Below are 18,023 nucleotides of genomic sequence, written 5' to 3'. Positions count from 1 at the left end.
AGAGAGAGAGAGAGAGAGAGAGAGAGAGAGAGAGAGAGAGAGAGAGAGAGAGAGAGAGAGAGAGTGAGAGTGAGAGAGAGAGAGAGAGGTCCCGGCAAGGAATGGTGAGCATTCTGAAGTTGGCACACACAAACACATGCGGGGTTTCAGGATCTTTGAAATTGCCCACTTGGGGATTTGGGGAAGACCTGTCATTGCTGTCTATTTGAGGACTGTAGAAGAAATTAACTGCCCCGGTGTTGCAGCTTTAACGAGTGTCAGCAATATGGTTTAAAAGTTGGAAGATCGCTCGACACTGTTACCATACAATATTCTGAATTGTGCTATCCAACATCATATCACCATGAAAGCAGATAATGAAATCCAGCAGCATACTAGCGGAGAGCCAGAGAAGACAGGCGGCCTGCCTGCTCTGTAACTCACCAAGCACACTTGAGGCGGTCTAAAGATAGTAAGAACCAAGGAATACCGGTCAAGGTCGAGATTACTCACAAGTTTCAAGATCTTGGAAAAATCCAACAAGTGTATTCGTAAAAATTAACCATTCATTCATTAGTGCTTCCAACTCTGGCTGAACTGGGTAATGTCCATGAAATTTCCAATTCGTAAGGGAGCTTGCAGACATCAAGTGTAAAAAAAAAAAAAATACGCTCGCTCCCTCAATTGTCATCACCATCCGTCGACACCGCACAGCTCTTTCCTCATCTTGGTTGGAGGGGATACAATTAAGTGATACACCAGCTGCTTGCCACACTACAAGGAAAATAATGAATTCATCCCCCAAGATTTGCGTATGACAATTCAATGCAATTTTTCAACGAGTCCAAAGTCAAACTACATGCATCGTCAATGCATATTCAGAATACATTCAAGTGATCATATTTGGTAGCCAACATAAACTGCGTAAAACCACAAAACCAAAAACCAGACATTGTCATTTTGTAGTAACAATCAACAGATCTGGGGAAAACAATCACATTTAGAGTTTTCCCAGTGTTATTTACCTTGGAATTAGTTGCGGAGTCATTGCCAAGGATCACATCCTGATCTCCAGCTCCACTCGAGTTGAAGTAAATCTTGAGATGGGGCTGCCTTGGCGCAGGATCTCCACTGATTTTAAAAGTACAACCGTTAGATTTTGTCAGATTCTCCTCAATTGTTTGATTATCTTGCGCAGATGTCTGGCAATCTGTTACGTTGTTGGGTGCGTTCTCCACCACAATTGGAGATGAACCTCTTTGCAGTCTAATTCTTGGGTAATGGACAAGACGGCCACTGCTTGACCTAAGAAGATCAATGTTGGTGTGCGCCTCCTGGGGTGAATCTGATAGATTCCTACACTGGTTCAGATCTTGCTTCTGGTTTTGCTGAAGCTGAAATACAAAACGTCGTGGTCCACTATTGGAAGCAGGTGACTGCTGCTGCTGCATAGTCCATCCAGAACTACCATAGGGTAAAATTCGAAGATGGCGTATATCAGAACCATCGGTTGAGTTCCTTCGAATACGAATCCCACCGACACTGATACCTTGTCCTCGGTTATACACATTCTGACCATTTGAACCAATGCTGAAGATCCTGCGCTTTGGAAAATTTGGTTCAGTCACAAATATTTGCGAGTTCATATGATCTGTGGCGCAGTAAGGAGGAGGCGGTTGTCGCGGAACATCTGCTTGATCCAACACTTCGGTGTATGTAGGCGCCGGTCCGGGAGGAGTATAGCAGGGTGGCGGGACATCATCAGCATGGTCACTGGAATCCTCATTACTTAAACCATCAGAGCGCTGAAGTGAGATGAGCATGGAGGAGCTTTTTGTGGGCCGTGGCTCGGCATACGCTGCAAGTTGTGGTATGAACATTGAAGAACTCCGTTTGAGCAGCGGTTCAGGACGTGAACCCAATGCCAGTGGCGGAACTGGCTGCTCCACGGTCTCCTGAGAAGGTAGTTGAGTATTAAGAGCCATGGCGACATCAGTGTCTCCATTCTGTTCGTCTGCCTCTCCTTCCAGTATCTCCGGAGCGGTGTTGCTACGGTTGGAGCCAAAATACAGACGCAGACGTGCCATTTTTACGTCCGGCCCGACCGGCTCGGTTCCCTCCGAAGAGCTGTGCAGTTGTCCCGTCGTCCGAGAGTCGCTCACGTCGTTCTTTTGGCTGGACAGAGGACTGATCCCCGTTTTTCCTCCCCTCACATTAGCCCCGCTCCCATTAGGTCCCACCCACCTCGAGTCTCTTCCACAACTTTCCTTCCAGAAGTAAATATGACAAGGGGGGTGAGGAGGGGGGCAGACATCACGCCACACAAACAAGAGCTGCAAACCACACGACACTTGAAGGGACAATGGAAAAGAATAAGTAAAAAGGGGTCTGTGTTCCCCAGCACGACCAAGCACTGGAGACAGAGAGCAGAAATAGCCTGAGCCCAGTGACAGCCAGCATTCCTGACATGATCGGATAAGGGCGGCGGGCGCTTCTGGTTTCCTGGGTGATAGTGGGGTTGCCTGTCAGTCACGTGACTATAAATGAACCCCCCCCCCTGCACCTCTGTCAACATGAGTCATTACGATGCAATGCTACCCCCAAGTGCCAGCTGGGTAGAGGGTTACCCAAGAAGTGACACGCTAACCCGGTCACACTGATTTTTTTTTATCTTCAGGACTGCCCATTAAGACCATTAAAATGCCAACCAGGTTACGAAAACAACAACATTATTTATGCCTTTGATTTATTGTGGCATGGCTACGATGAGGCAAGGTATTGTATGGCTCAAAATAAACTGATAAAGGCAGCAGGACAGTGAGAAGCAAACAACAACAACAAGAGATCTGCGAGAAGAGGAACCTAGGCGATAAGGCAAATTTTCTCTGTGCCTTTCATTCTAAAAGCTTCTCAAGTCACAACAAATCTTTTGATGCTATTTTGGTCGAAAATGATGAAATCGGGTGTGGCTGTCAAAACACTTCCTACTGATAACCAGCAACATTGGTGCATCTGCAAAAGAAATTTGGATTGAAGTTAATTGAGCCTTGAAGTAAAATTGAGAGGGGAGAGGTTTTCTGGCATCGAGGCAAAGAATCGACAGGGCTTCTTGTCAGAGTGGATAAAAATCAGCTTGATTGTTTTGGCCAGTGCTCAAAGTGTGTGAGCATTTCACAAAAAGGAAACCAGACAACCGAGACAATGACAGTAGGGGAAAAAAAAAACAAAGTTAAGTTCCAACGAGTGGGCCAAAGAGCATCGTGAGATGGGAAATACTGACGGAGGTAGAGAAACAGAAGAAGAGAGTGTCACGCATAGCAAGACACTCTCCACTTTGAGAAATGTCATACAAGACGTGGATGAAAGAAATGCTACAAAGCCAAACTTGGTGATGGCTAGTCTCGTTCAAACAAAATAGAAGACTTAACCTCATTAGAATATTATTTATCATTTAAGCAAAAAATCTATTTTCTTTTCCAACAAACTGGCTGGATCACAGAAACGAATAAACAAAGAAAAATAAAATAAATAACCTAATAATAATTTTTGTGTTTATTATGTTTGTTAAAGTCATTTTAAGTGCCTTGCACGCTGGGTCCGAGAGGACAGTAATTTCATCTGCGCAGTATGTCATGCATATTAGCATATCTGACAATAAAGCTGACTTTGGCTTTGAATAAATAAATAAATAAATAAATAAATAAATAAATAAATAAATAAATAAATAAACGCAGTTGATACAAAATAAGAGATACTTGCGGACTAAAAAAAAAAATGGTACCCAGGATTTCTGTACTTGTTTGGTCTGAAAACCTTGTGTTGCACCAAAAAGCCACCAGAAGAGGGCGACCAAGCTCCATGTGAGGAATTTATCAGCCTGTGGAAACGGGCTGATTCATTCTTCACAACAGCTCGGTGGCCATCTTGTTCATTTTCTGGGACGCTACATTGCAGTCCTGACGGCTCGAATTGATACGCAAGTACTTCTTTAATCGATTGCAAACATGTATGCTTTCCTCTTCAGAACTATTTGAATCATATTCATAACTGGATGTCTATCAAGAAAGCATATTCTCCGAATCTGAAGCCATTGTTTGGATTCTCCAGCAATGCAAGACGTCTTGGCGTGACGTCACGAACTGGGGGCGGGACTTTCTGAAAATGCCCAATTCGCAGCTCAATTTTTTGCAGATTTTGGACACTTTAAGTCATTTTTATTGGTGTTTTGCATTTGAATAAAAATATCATACTGCGTGTTTTGGGTATTTTAGATGCGATAAAACGTTTTTCTGATGTCAGTTAGGAAACAAAAGTGACGTCGGTTGTCCTTTAAAGGCTTTCTTATCTTAACATATTAGTTGAAGCAAAAGAGTCATCCAAGCAGGTTCGGGTGGACGAATCAAAGGACCTAATAGGACCTGCTGTGTAGACACAGAATATAAATTGCAAAGACATGCTTCAAAATAAAGTGCAGTAGTGTATGCGGAAAGGCCCCGGCGTGCACCGTGAGATGGAAAAGCCTTCCTCAGACATATAAGGAGCAAATGAGACTTGAAGCTGCCTCAGCGCCATTTTCATGTGTCATCCACTGCCACAGCAAAACAACACTTATGTTGGGGAAAATATGACCTGTCCTTTCCTTGAAGGGGTACGTTCCAGAAACAACACTTGCCGTTCATGGCGCAAGACTCATAGATAGATGCATGGATTATAAATGCAAGATTTTTATGACCCTGCAGAGACCAAGTTAGTATTTGGTGTTCATCAACTCACCCCAAAAAAATCTTGGCAAGGCTTTTTAAGAAGGGCTTATCCAGTCAGAGCTATGGATTGCATCCTGGGAAGAATCCACTAATGGTTCGACCAAACATCACCGGAATGACCTTCCTCGAGCTAAAGTTACAGAAAAATCATCACAATAGTCCAACACCTGCTTCGCGGAAAGTCTTTCTAAAGAAACCCACTCGGTCAGGATTGCTTTGAAATCAAGGTTAATGAAGGTATGTGAAACAGTGGATTCGACAGCATGACCCATTTGTATTGTTTTTAATTGATGCAGCCCTTGAAATTATATGGAGCCTTGACGGCAAGGTTGTCCAGACTTTTTGCAAAGGGGGCCAGATTTGGTGTGTTAAAAATGTAGGGACGGGGGCAACCTTGGCGGACGTTCTTTACATATAACAGTACTTAATTTTAATACATTATTTTTTTCACATTTGCTTTTTTATTTTAACCCTCATTATGTTAAGGGGTCAATTTTACCCATTTCCATTTTTGTGTTGACGAAAGCACTGGATATCCTTTCCTTTTCGTTTCTTGAAAAGCGTTCTAAAATATCCCAATGGAATAGAAAGTATGTTGTCTCTCTTTTCAAGTACAGTAAAGTCTCGTTATATCGATATTCTCGGGAGTCCGAAAAATATAGATATAACCGGGACTATCGATATATCCGACCCTGCGCGCATGTAATTTTCTCCTTGCGGTCATAGAAATAGTATCGTAATAAGCGGTACTATCGATATAACGAGACTTTACTGTATGTTTATAACATCTAAGAAACAGTTGCTGCTGATCTCACCGATTATTTGACTTGGATTTTTACATTTGGGTATGAATGACCCACACATTTTTTTCAACATAATATGAGGGTTAATTTCAGCTATTTTAAGCATGTGTTTTGGTTCATTTGAAACATGCATATCAAAATTTAATTGAAATTTAATATTCACTTCACTTTAACACAGACTTAACTTTTTTTAACAATTGAACAGAAGACATTGTCGCCATTTCAGAAAATTGAGGGTCTCATTCAGCTAAGTACAGTAATACCTCCGCTGACGAACGCTTCAGCTCACGAACTTTTCGCCTCAAGAACATTAAATTCGCAAGCATATAATCTCTACTGATGAACTAGTATTCGGCAGACGAAACCAGACCACGGCGTCACAGTTCGTCACCCCCTTTCTTTGAGTGCGGACGTGGCTCGTGTTTGATCGACATTTTGGACCATATTGAGTGCACTTTTGCTACCGAAAAAGACTCCCCCACAAGCTAGTGTTAAGCCTAAGAAGACATTAAAGAAAATTACGATCGAGCAGAAGAAGATCATTGAAAAACACGAACGAGGTGTGTGTTTGTGTGACTTAGCGTCCCAGTACGCCAAGTCTACCATTGCTACCTTATAACTCAGAAAGCAAAAGGTGTCAATTAAGATGTTTTTAGTCAGCAAAAAGCATAGTCATCTTGAAAGAAGCAAAGAAGAGAAGCCACACCGCTGGTTGAGTTACCTACAGTCCTTACGGAAGGTGACTTTCTTTGCAAACAGTAACTCCCTACTTCCCTCCTCTTCCCACTCCATTCCATCAAGCCATCAACTACCATCACAAAGATGAGAAGGTTTCTTCAGCCGTCATCTGTACAAAAGTGAAGGTTTCGGACGTTTCGCCTCCTATCCAAGAGACTTCGTCAGCGAACTAAAGTCTGACTGGTCGTATCGGCCCCATTTATATATCCCTAATGTCCAGACCTAGTGGCGCCGGACACAGCTATGATAGGTCCCTACTCTCAGGTTGGGGGGGGCGCGGGACCCCCCCCTGTGGCCCCACTGATTGTTCCTACATTCCTGACTAACGATTGGCCTATTACCCCCACTCCCCCCGGTATCACCTCATCAGCATAACGACCCTCATCAGCATTGCGAAAGTTGCCTAACCTGTTTTGCCTGAGCAGGCTATTGTATGAACGATCCAAATTGAACCTCACACCACCCGACCGGTTTAATGAAGGATTTTGTTGTTTTATAAGAATCGCCTCTTTTACCCCCCTTTCAAACCATCTATGTTCTTTCGCTAAGATTTTAACGTCATTGTCGTCAAATGAGTGGTTAGTAGCTTTTAGGTGCAAATGTACTGCCGATTGAGGCCCCCCAACCTGAGAGTAGGGACCTATCATAGCTGTGTCCGGCGCCACTAGGTCTGGACATTAGGGATATATAAATGGGGCCGATACGACCAGTCAGACTTTAGTTCGCTGACGAAGTCTCTTGGATAGGAGGCGAAACGTCCGAAACCTTCACTTTTGTACAGATGACGGCTGAAGAAACCTTCTCATCGATGGACCACTCCTGTACGACTGAGAGCTTACACAGACGTACCATCACAAAGGTAAATAAAACCACTTTATTATATAGTACAGTTTATTACTTTAATTACAATACAATAGCACATTTATTATACATAAAATAGGCTATATTTTGTGTAGTTTTAAGGCTAATTTAGTCGAAAATTATGTTTTATGGGGACCTGGGACTGGATTATTCTAATATTTAATGGTTTCTTATGGGAAATAAATGTTCAGCAAACAAACCTTTTGCCTCACACACACTTTCTGTGAACCAATTATGTTCGTGAGCTGAGGTATCACTGTACAGTACTCTTACTAATTTGCTGTTCCTAATTGAGACTCTAAATGGCAGCACTGCCCGATGTATTAATTCTACATGCGTGCCAGACCTCGCTGATTTTATGACGGAGGCCCGCGGGCCGGATGGAAATTCACCAAGATCAGCATTTGGCCCCGGGCCGGACTTTGGAGATCCAGCTTTACAGTGATCACATACTTAGCTTCACAAGTCAAACAAACAGGAGGGACGTTGTTACAACACAACAGTCTTCGTTCAGTCCAACGAAAGTGCCACTTCTTTCCCCATGAAAATACAAATTTGCTATGTTAGAATGTAGTCAAAGGGTCATTAGCAACATCAGTTTTATTATCATCATATTAAATTTGAAAGATATGGAAACCATAAGGCAGTATTGGCAAAATTCTGATGATGACGACAATGGAAACTGCAGCTATTTGTAAAAGCCAAATAATGGGGAGGGAAAAAAAGTAACCCGGCATAATGTGTTCAGCGGTTGAAACTAAATATACAGATCGATAACATAGGCTGTGAAAATGGCAAGACGTGAAGAAGGAAACGGATGATGGGGGGGAACACTTACCAATCTGTTTTCATCAAACACCTCAAAGAGGAGCCGGTGATTCTGTGGACACACCTGCATTGGCGACAAAAGCAATGGTGTCAAGAATGTCTACTGGAGCGATGTGCATAAACGCAGCATTATCAAAGCTCATTTTATCTGCCTTAACCTTTCAAACATTGCTCAGCAAAGTCGGATACTGACAGATTTTCACGCAGATGACGTGGCACAGTCAGATAATTTGATGACAATGGGAGCATCTGGTGTGACATAAAATTTCTGATGGACTCAACTTTACACCATGGTTGTGACATTTTTTTCCTCCGTGTTTATACAGAAAAGCGAGTTGAAACAAAAGGCAACTTTTGATAAGGGTACGTAAGATATGACTTTATCGATATGCCTCAATGTTAATTCCACATACAGTAGAATATTCCCCAGTCAACTTCGCTTCCCTATTACGTGATATAGAACGGTGAAACAGAATAAATGTAGAAAGTAAAAATGGAAAGTAACAGGTGAGATTAAAAGCAAAAAATAAAAAAATAAAGACATCTAAAAAAAAGTGATGCTCACCCTGAAGTAGAATTCCTCGTTCCATTTAGGATTGAGCGTCTAGAACATCAAGGAAACCAAAGGTTAGTCTGGCAATGAAATATATTGCATATAGCTTCTCAAGAAAATTACAAGGATGAATTATACAGTACTTTTTGTGCTTATTAGAAAAATGCAAGAAGGTAATGTTCATTGTTAACTGAAACGCATGACAAACTATGGAGAGTTACAGCCTACCATGTAGATTAACAAGGCATGTATCGAGGTAATTTTGAGAATGCCAATGTCTGACCACAAGCTAAAGGTTTATCTATGTAATAAAAGAGACCACAAATGGTGGTGCACTTAAAAAAAGCTTCACTTGGAGGAAGCTTCTTTTTTTTTCTGCTCCACATGAGCAGTGTATTGGAAGTTATTTATATCCTTGGCCACTGGCAGTATAGGTTTGCCTGTATGTGTGTGTGGGGGGCGGGGGGGCTGTGGTACAGTCTGCCTGCTTGATCGGCTGGTGGCAGCAACATCATGTTGGCTGAAGTAAAGTTAATCGTAGCTAATGCTTTGCTCAGAAGAACACGGAAAGTGACCCACGTTAGAGCTCACAGTCGGTTTTCAGAGACATGAATGAGACTCCACAACAATCTTTGATTTGTACAAACTCATATTTCTAATATTAAACAACACGAGCATTAATCGCTACACAATTTGTCATGGCGAAGAAAATACATAAATGCTGCAAGAAAAAGGGCATCCTAGGTATAGATTTTGTAGCTTGTTCTTGATTCAGTGTGCTTAAAGGACAACCGACGCCTTCAGACAAGTTGTGTCCATAATTAGTAAAATCGCTTCAAATGGCTTCTACTGAGCGTATTTCACAAAGATTCCACCTCATATAGCTAGATTTGACGTTTTAAGACTTGCACTGAATATTTCGGAAGTCTTGTTTTTGAGTTGGTGACGAGTCCTCACGTCACGTCACGGAAGGAACGCCCCTGACCGAGAAAGGACACACTGTAGCAGTCCTTTCATCACGTCAATGCATTTTGCAGTACTTTGTTTGGTCTGAAAACTTCGTGTTGATCCGTGTTGATGGCGAAATTAGAAGGAAAACACATAAATAACGCGATGGTGAATCGTTGTATGTTGCACCGAGCAACTATTTGATATTCGCTGACAAAAATTCCAAGGAAAAAAATCAGCCCATTTCCACGGAGCTTTGTCTCCATCTTCTGTCTTTTTTGGGTGCCACATTTCCCCCCCAAATACCTCAAAATGACACGGAATAAATTATTTAATCGATTGCAAACATATATGCTTTCCTCTTCGGTACTATTTGAATCATATTCATAAGTGGATGAGTAACAAGAAAGCATTTTCTCCGAATCTGAAGCCATTGTTTTGATTCTTGAGCAAGGCAAGATGTCTTGGCGTGACATCACGAACAAGGGGGCAGTACCTTCTGAAACTGGCCACTTCCGGTTTCAAATTGAAGTAGTTTTTAGACACTTTAAGTCATTTTTATTGGTGTTTTGCATTTGACTAAAATATCACACTGTGTGTTTTGTGTATTTTAGATGCTATAAAACGTTTTTCTGATGTCAGTTAGTAAACAAAAAAGTGGTGTCCTTTAAGGGAGCTTCTGAAAATAATTGTCCCTAGATAAGAAATTAGATGCTTCTTTATCACTCCTGTGCTGCCATGGAAGACAGGTTTGCATCATATTAATTATTTTAGGTTGAAATGAGCGCTAACTGAGACTGTGCTGCTATGCCGGATAGCCAGGACACTGGGCACAGTGCTTCTGTTTTCGTATGATCCCAATTTACCACAACTGTGCATGTGGGTCACACACAGACATACGGAGAGAAGTCATAGTGGGAGACGAAGCGGTTTGGCGAGTAAATACAAAACTGCATAAGTAATGCTATTGACAATTAAACTAGCTATCAACCACTGTCACTTGTTTCCATAAGTGCTGCTGCTTTGGATAGCAATGGTCTTCGATTGACAAAAGAAAGGTGTCAGTTGGACGGGGGGTATTTATTTGTATTAAGTGACTTGCGGTATTCAATTGGGGCACAGTGTCTATTAAAAGATATTGTCACTATTTGAGGAAGTAGGTAGCATTAGCCTCCAGTAACATTTCCTGAAGGATAAGGGGCAGGAAACAGTCGGGTGAGTGGAGACAAACATAAGCAGCGGGACAGTAATTGTGCGGGAGGACATGATTAGATCAGGCGTGGCTAATCTGATGAAGTCAAAGCAAATTAGAGCTCACGCAAACGCAGAGGCAGAGAAGAAGCCGCATAATGTCAGCTCAATACTTACCTTTTTGATTGTTTTTGTCTGGACCAAGGCAAGCTCTCGCGTTTCGTCGGTGACATAGAGGGAGAGTTTAACGTAGGGGTCACTGGAAACAGACACACACACACAAAAAAATCTCAGAATTTAGAAGTTAACTCATTAGCCGATCACTACAAGCCGCAGAGTGGAAACTATCGTAACATCTAATTTTTCAGACGACCTTGAATATTTAAGCACTTTTTTAAAGAATATTTTTCATCAATCTGACTGTGATTACATTATTGATTCTGATTAACTCATTCACTGCCAGACGATGTGTACACTGCAATGCCAGGGTTTTTGTGTTTTTCACAAAAATTCCAGGACCGACAGAATATTGATTTTTAGGACTACATAAATATTCAATACAGCATTCGAAACCTTAGACTCTCCTCTTTTATCAGGAAAAAAAGAGTTAATTCTAAATTTATATGGAGTTATCTGAGCTTGAAATGGGGGCGGTTGTGCAAAAGGAAAATGCTGCTCCCTCGTGGGAAGCAAAAACATTGCCAGAGGTCTGAGTAGTGCTTTATCGGCAACCAAAACCCGAACAAATTTGGGAATGGCGCTCCATTTCATGTTTTCAATTTCCGAATAAATTCGGGAATGGCAGTGAATGAGTTAAAAAAAACAAGTTCAGGGTGCTGTTGATTTGGTCATACTGTATTTTGAATCCCCGATAGACATAATAAATAATAATAATAATAATAATAATAATAATAATAATAATAATAATAATAATAATAATAATAATAAATTTCATTTCTAAGCGCCTTTCAAAACTCTCAAGGTCACTTTACAATTACAAGACACGTTTTTCTGTGGGTGAGCAGCGGCAGCCACATGCGCCAGCGTTCACCCAACCCAGAATAACTCAAATGATGAATAAATGCTGCATCCACAAGTGACCCACCCGACATAACAACATAAAAGAAATCTAGTCCACAAAAGACAGGTCTAAATGATATTGACGTTTCTGTGCTTTATTTCTCACAAACTGAATGAAAAAAATTCCTTTTACGGGAAGGGCTGTGTCACACAGAGCTGTCTGTAAAAATTGCAGTTTACCCAGATAAAAAAAACTACTTGCCTTTGGAAACTCTGAGATAAGGGATACACTATCTTATGGATGCAGTTGCAGGGCTAAAAATAGGAAGAGCGTTTCCAGATAAGGCGCTAGCATTATTTAAATTTTTTTAAAAAAAGGTGAAAGGTGGAAGGAGGACATCCAGAGAAAAGATCTGGATAAAAGCTCAGCTCAGGAAGTCTCACCACTTTAGTAAAAGTAAAAGTAAAAGGAAACCGCCATATTTGTATGTGCCTGCATCTTAGCAAATTACTGTGTTGTTTATTACGGTACGACACAGCACGTCATGACTCTGTTTTATTTATTTTTGAAATCCAATTAAATTGCAGCCCTGCGTTTGAACTTTCTAGTCCTCTTTCTACCACGCCCAGAGGAGCTCAACTTGATTGCGGATTCCTGTTATTATTGCCTGAAGGACCCCCGCTGCGTCTAAGTGCGCATTTCTCAGCTTCTGTGCTCTGACGAAACAGATACTGTACAAATGGATCGTTATGTTGTCAAGTCACTGACAACTCATTCGTCTTTGTCGCTTGATGGCTTCAAAATAATTTGATAAAAAATAAGAACCCGCTCAAAACATCTTAGTCAGCAGTTGAACATATATAATGTGAACAAAGAACCAGAATACGGTTATCTAGCACAACAGCCAACCCAGAAAGTTGAAAATTCACAACAATTGATTTGGTACCCTTGAATCACCGTTGTGTTTTCCCATCCTGTGTTGGGATGCAACATTTCGGTCACACCAAAATTTTGTTCATAGACTTTTTTTTTCATAACAGAAATAACACAACCTAAACACAATGCCGAATCACAGTCGAATCTAGATCAATACATTTGCATTGACCATGCGAGGCAAGATAGCAGGTTACGCATTGACTGTTGGTGCGGTGGTGCATTAATAATTAATTGGTGTTTTTGCAAAGCAAGCAAGAAAAGGGAAATTGAGGACAACCCAAATGTCATGCTTGCACTTTGCAGTGCAGAACGGGACACCAGCGGGACTGAAATGAATGACAAATGTTTTCCAAATATAGTATATGAATATATAATAATTTTCCAAATATACGGAACACCATATTATAAGGCACTAGTTTCGAAAGGCGCTTATAAATAAGTATTATTATTATTATTATTACTACAGTAAGGCTGGGGTTACGCATGACTTCTAAGTCAGTGGCTGCAGACAGGAGTTGCGAGACCTGTTGTGGCTAATATTACTTCACATATAAGGTACACCTGTGTATAAGGCGCAGGGTCATCTTTTGAAGAAAATTAAGGTTTTATGGGTGCACCTTATACACCGGAAAATATGGTACATGACTTGGACATAAGATTACGACAAGGAAACTTGACATCAAATTTGGACATAAAATTAGGACAGAGAAAGTCAAAATATCAATGAAAAGCTGACATTTTTTGCCAAGTCTGACACAAGAGACTATTTTCATTTTATGAACAACTGATATGATACAAGTAAGACAAAAGTGTGATTTGCTCTTTCTTTGGCTTGTTAGATTTTTTTTATTTATGCTGCACTGATGAAGTCATTAGGTTATGTTGAGGAAAGACAAAATATGAGTCCAAACTCAAAATTATTTCCCAGGTCAGACACAAGAGACTATTTCTATTTTGTGACCTTCTGAGGTTATACAATTAACTAATTCATTGCCATTCCCGAATGTATTCGTGAATTGAAATGTGTGACGTTTAGCGCCATTCCCGAATTTGTTTGGTTTTTGTTGCGGAGAGTGCCGATAAAGCGGTAGTCAGACCTTTGTTGGGGTAATTTGCTATACGAACATCTTTAAACATCTTTTTGCATCATTGTTTTTATTTTGGACTTCCTGATACGTCATCCTGCCTGCCTTTACATGATGTCACATCCCATTACGTCAAATCCTATTGCGGCGCACCCTGTCCGTCTTAAATGCTCTCCCAGTTCGTCTTTCGCCCTCTTTTCTTTCTGCCCCTCCTCGGCCGATCTCCCGCGATGTCTCTGCTGTCTACAAGATTAAACTAACTTATTGTGTTCAACACCTGGCTTCCTGCTGATTTAACCATCCTCGGTTCCAAATCTATCAACACCCTGAGAAGCCATGAACCAGGAACGAACTAAAACTGAACATTCTATGGGTCCTGCGATTTCAGTGAAAATGACAATAACCCTGGCAATGGAGTGGACACATTTTTGCACATCATCTGGCAGTGAATGAGTTAAGACAAAAGTGTGATTTTCTTTTCCTTTGTCTTGTTTTTTATGATGCACCTAGAAAGTTATTATTTCAACGGGGGAAGAAATGCTGATTCAAATGGCAGAGTCCAACAGCAAATTGTGGTTGAAACTAGCGGTGCACCAGGACAAGATTTTATATGGCAAACGTGTAACAGAGGTGGGTTAAAAATAGGAGAGATACAATGACAATCATTTATTCAAATGGAGGGTAAAGCTCTTAAACGCTGTGAAAAATAATGACAGTTCACACAAATGGGTTGACCGCTTCACAAATCTTTAACCATCAATGAGTGAGAAAGTCACAGAATGATCAACTATATTTTGGGTTGGCACATTTCTTTAAAGGGATTTTGTAAATATTTCTGTTCTTTTTTTAGTTTTTGTATGGAAACACTTGGGTCACTTGCCTCAAGTGGGAAACGAAACAAACAAGCAACTTTCAAGCAAACCATATCACATGAGGTCTAAGGGTAAGCTGAGCTACAGTATTACAGACACTCCGCTACTTACGAATATTCGAGTTACAAACATTGGTACTGTTGGGGTAATTCGCTATACGAACATCTTTTAACATCTTTTTACATCGTTTGTTTACGTTTTGGACTTCCTGATACGTCATATCCTGCCTTCCTTTACATGATGTCACATCCTATTATGACCGTCATATAAATGCTCTCCCTGCGGTCTTTCGCACGCCTCCTCCTTCCTCCTTCCTCTTTTCTTTCTGTCCCTTCTCGGCCGGCCCCACGATGCCCCCGCTGTCCACAAGATTAAACTAATTTAGTCTGTTCAACACCTGGCTTCCTGCTGATCTAACCATCCTCTGCTATCAACACCCCGAGAAGCCATGAACCAGGAACGAACGATCACTTTCAACCCATTAGGTACATACAAACATTTTTCTATTGACATAGGTCGTATTCTCTCCAGTTGTACTTTATATAGCATATATTTTATTAAATGTTTATTTTTCAGTACAAACGAACAGTTACTTAAACAAGCCTTAAACATACTTATATAAACCTTAAACATACATTCCATACAAAATATAGCACTGAAGCAACTTATAAATAAATTCACCTTACGAACGACCGTTCACAACGTATCTCGTTAGTAAGTTGGGGAGTGTCTGTATCAAAGAAAAACAGTGTAACAGTTGAACTTCTTTTCATTTGGGTTTCCACCTCTATAAAGTTCATAAAGTCAAAATTTCACATCACACATTTTCCAATTGTTGATTCTATTTACAACAAACACCTTTATAATGTAACCTTCATTATAACGACCAGATTTTTTTACCGCAGAAAATAGTGAAAAGGCCTTTGTTACGACGAACCGTGGCCAGCGCAAACTTCCTTATGAACAAAAAGTACAACGTGACATTTCCCTCTGTTGCTTAGCAACATCACAGATCAACTCGTACATTGTACTTCCGGAGGCACCTCGCAGATGGTCTCAGAACATATCTGGTAAATGGAAGCTGATGCTGTTCACATAAGCTGGTTTAGTTGTCTGTGTGTGCCGTCTGAGTATACATGTGTTAGGCGAGGTCATATCGCACATTGTTTCATTGATTGACAAGTGTAATTATGTGATTTGATGAATAAATGCTGCATCCACAAGTGACCCATAAAACCCGAACCACGTGTGTCTGATGAATAATAGCCAGTGAACCTCACCTGGCTCCGATAATGTCTTTCTTGGCCAGATCGATTCCCGCGATGACCTTGACACGCAGCACTCTGGTTTCATTCTGCGGAAGAAAAAGGAAACAGAAAAATTTGCCCTTTGGAGTGCCATCGGCGACGCTAACCAGGCATTCCTTTCATGACCCTGACCCAGATAATACATGTAGTTGTAATAAAGAGCGACAGTATTCAATGCACAGTAATGGCGTAATGGTGACTCATAATGGGGGATGACTGACACCTTTAAAAGACAAACAAAACTCATTTGTTTTGGTTTTATTTTGTTTTGGTTTTAATAACCTGAGTTGAGACGACGTGCATTTGATGAAAGAGTCTCAAAAAGACACCAAATGATTCAATCCACTGCAATGTGAAATTGTTTCCAACTTGAACTCTAACCATTTTGGTTTTCGCAGTCGCAGTTAAAATAACTGGTAATGCCAATATGCTTCATAATCAGATGAATATGTGTTCAATTTGAAAGAATTGTTCATTAACACAACACACAAACATTTCTTGCACATGGCATGGGTATCGCCTATTAAGAACTTGCTATAACTACTTTTAACATCCAACTTGCATGCTTTTCAAAGCATTCTTGCTAAATGTTTCAAATAAATGTAGCCGGCAAGACGAGGCATTTCAGTATTTTAAAAAATTGCGGCAGGCCAACCGAAGTGCAACATTATCACACCATAATTGACTTCTATGGCCTCTGTTCAGGGAAAAAAATGTGCGTGGCAGTTTTCTCATCACACATTCCCTTTTTTTCTTTCAAAAAGGCACTTTGGCACAGTTGAGACAAAAGGCACAAGATGATTCAGCTTTTACTTGCAACTGGTGTCACGTTACTGAACCGAGAAGGATTTTACGGCCTCCGGCGTCTTGGGATAATTTCCCGTCTTGTGGCAACAGTGCATTGAATGACAGAAGGATAGCCAAGCCTCACTGGAGTTCACTATGCGGTAGAATGAATGGCAAGCCTACATGCTGCTACTTTCTCATAACGACTGACAGAAGAGGGTCAATGATAATCTTGTAAAATACGACAAACAATTGAGTCAATAACTCAGATGAGCCTCGCAATTAAAACTGAAATATTATGATCAATTATTATCATAGTGCAGGAGATAATAGAGGCGTGAGAAAGTGTTGCTGTAATGAGTGCCTAGCCACCACACACAAAGTGCACGCCTTGTCATTTGTTTAAATTTTGCCGATCATGGCAAAAAAAAAATACAAAAACAAATATGCGTTTGTGTATATGTGTATATCACAAAAGAGAATGGGGAGATATTTGTGTTTGATTTTAAAAGAGACATGTTATGGGAAATAAGTGGTGTTAATATTATTTACGTCTGCAATTTGCAAGCATGCGTTCCTCAAGAATGCATTTCATCCAACTCCGATCTTTGCCATTCTCAGCTATTTACTTCCTGGTTTTTTTCCTGATCTATCTTCACAGAATATTCAACTCATTTCATCTAATTATGAAGAAAATCATAGCCCGCTCGAGAAAACATGGGTATGTCAATGTCTTATATTTGAGCCATGTGGTCCATCTAAAATATGTTGTCGGTTTTTTTATTGTAATTTGCCCTTGGAATCGATATTGTGTGCCTTTGTGATTCGTTCTCACATTGTTTACTAACTGAACTGATGAAACCAATAGGCAAATACTGTACTATCTAAGCACCTAGCGTCTAGCGGCTCTAGCCTGTTGATTCGACGTTGGGACAGCTCCCATTCGGTTGATGCGTTAACAGTGTTTGAAATTAACGTTTATGGAAATGTTATGCATTTTTCAGTTGTTTATTAAACGGTTGTTCTCCTACATGCCCCATGTAAACAACAAGGTCGGATCTGTGTGCACTGATACTGAATACGGAGTGGAGGAGAGGCTCTTTTGTTTGCTGTTGTTATGATTATTTTCTTTGGTTATTTAGGTGCATTGATAGACGCAGAAGCGGAGGAAAACAACTGAGGGGGGATTTTAGGAGGAAAGAAGACAGCTGCCTCAACATTACTATGGCATTTGGTTGAGGGCTGCCTAGCTTGATTGGTGTTAGCATCGGCGGCAGCATCGGTGGGGCTGTGTCGCTGCACAATGGACAAGGCTTACCTCATCTTCTGACAGACCGTAGATCGGCTCGTAA

General features: G+C 40.8%; 1 protein-coding gene and 1 long non-coding RNA gene across 10 annotated transcripts in view; one reads left to right on the top strand and one right to left on the bottom strand.

Annotated features, from left to right (window-relative positions):
* The window catches only part of nedd4l (NEDD4 like E3 ubiquitin protein ligase), a 44,418-nt gene that overhangs the window by 26,105 nt on the left and 290 nt on the right, over positions 1 to 18,023 (bottom strand). For 4 of the 9 annotated variants that reach the window (XM_089020741.1, XM_089020738.1, XM_089020740.1 and 1 more), the window contains exons 1-5: positions 17,990 to 18,023; positions 15,859 to 15,932; positions 10,842 to 10,923; positions 8,538 to 8,576; positions 7,983 to 8,036 (exon numbers count right to left, since the gene is read on the bottom strand). The exon at positions 17,990 to 18,023 is cut by the window's right edge. In XM_089020741.1, coding sequence (XP_088876867.1) covers positions 7,983 to 8,036; positions 8,538 to 8,576; positions 10,842 to 10,923; positions 15,859 to 15,932; positions 17,990 to 18,023 — 283 coding nt within the window. Of the gene's footprint in view, positions 1 to 1,004; positions 2,706 to 7,982; positions 8,037 to 8,537; positions 8,577 to 10,841; positions 10,924 to 15,858; positions 15,933 to 17,989 lie in introns of those variants that run through there. The other 5 variants (XM_089020732.1, XM_089020733.1, XM_089020736.1 and 2 more) reach the window with 3 other exon arrangements.
* On the top strand, positions 14,923 to 17,963 carry LOC148884482 (uncharacterized). The gene is made up of 3 exons (XR_016118308.1): positions 14,923 to 15,063; positions 17,333 to 17,392; positions 17,814 to 17,963. It is a non-coding gene; the product is annotated as an uncharacterized LOC148884482 (long non-coding RNA).

The sequence above is a fragment of the Hippocampus bargibanti genome, linkage group LG18, assembly GCF_051943395.1.
Source record: "Hippocampus bargibanti isolate YZ-2025 linkage group LG18, ASM5194339v1, whole genome shotgun sequence".
Taxonomy (NCBI): domain Eukaryota; kingdom Metazoa; phylum Chordata; class Actinopteri; order Syngnathiformes; family Syngnathidae; genus Hippocampus; species Hippocampus bargibanti.
Note: the sequence above shows the minus strand (reverse complement) of the source record. Positions and strands in the feature narration are given on the sequence as shown.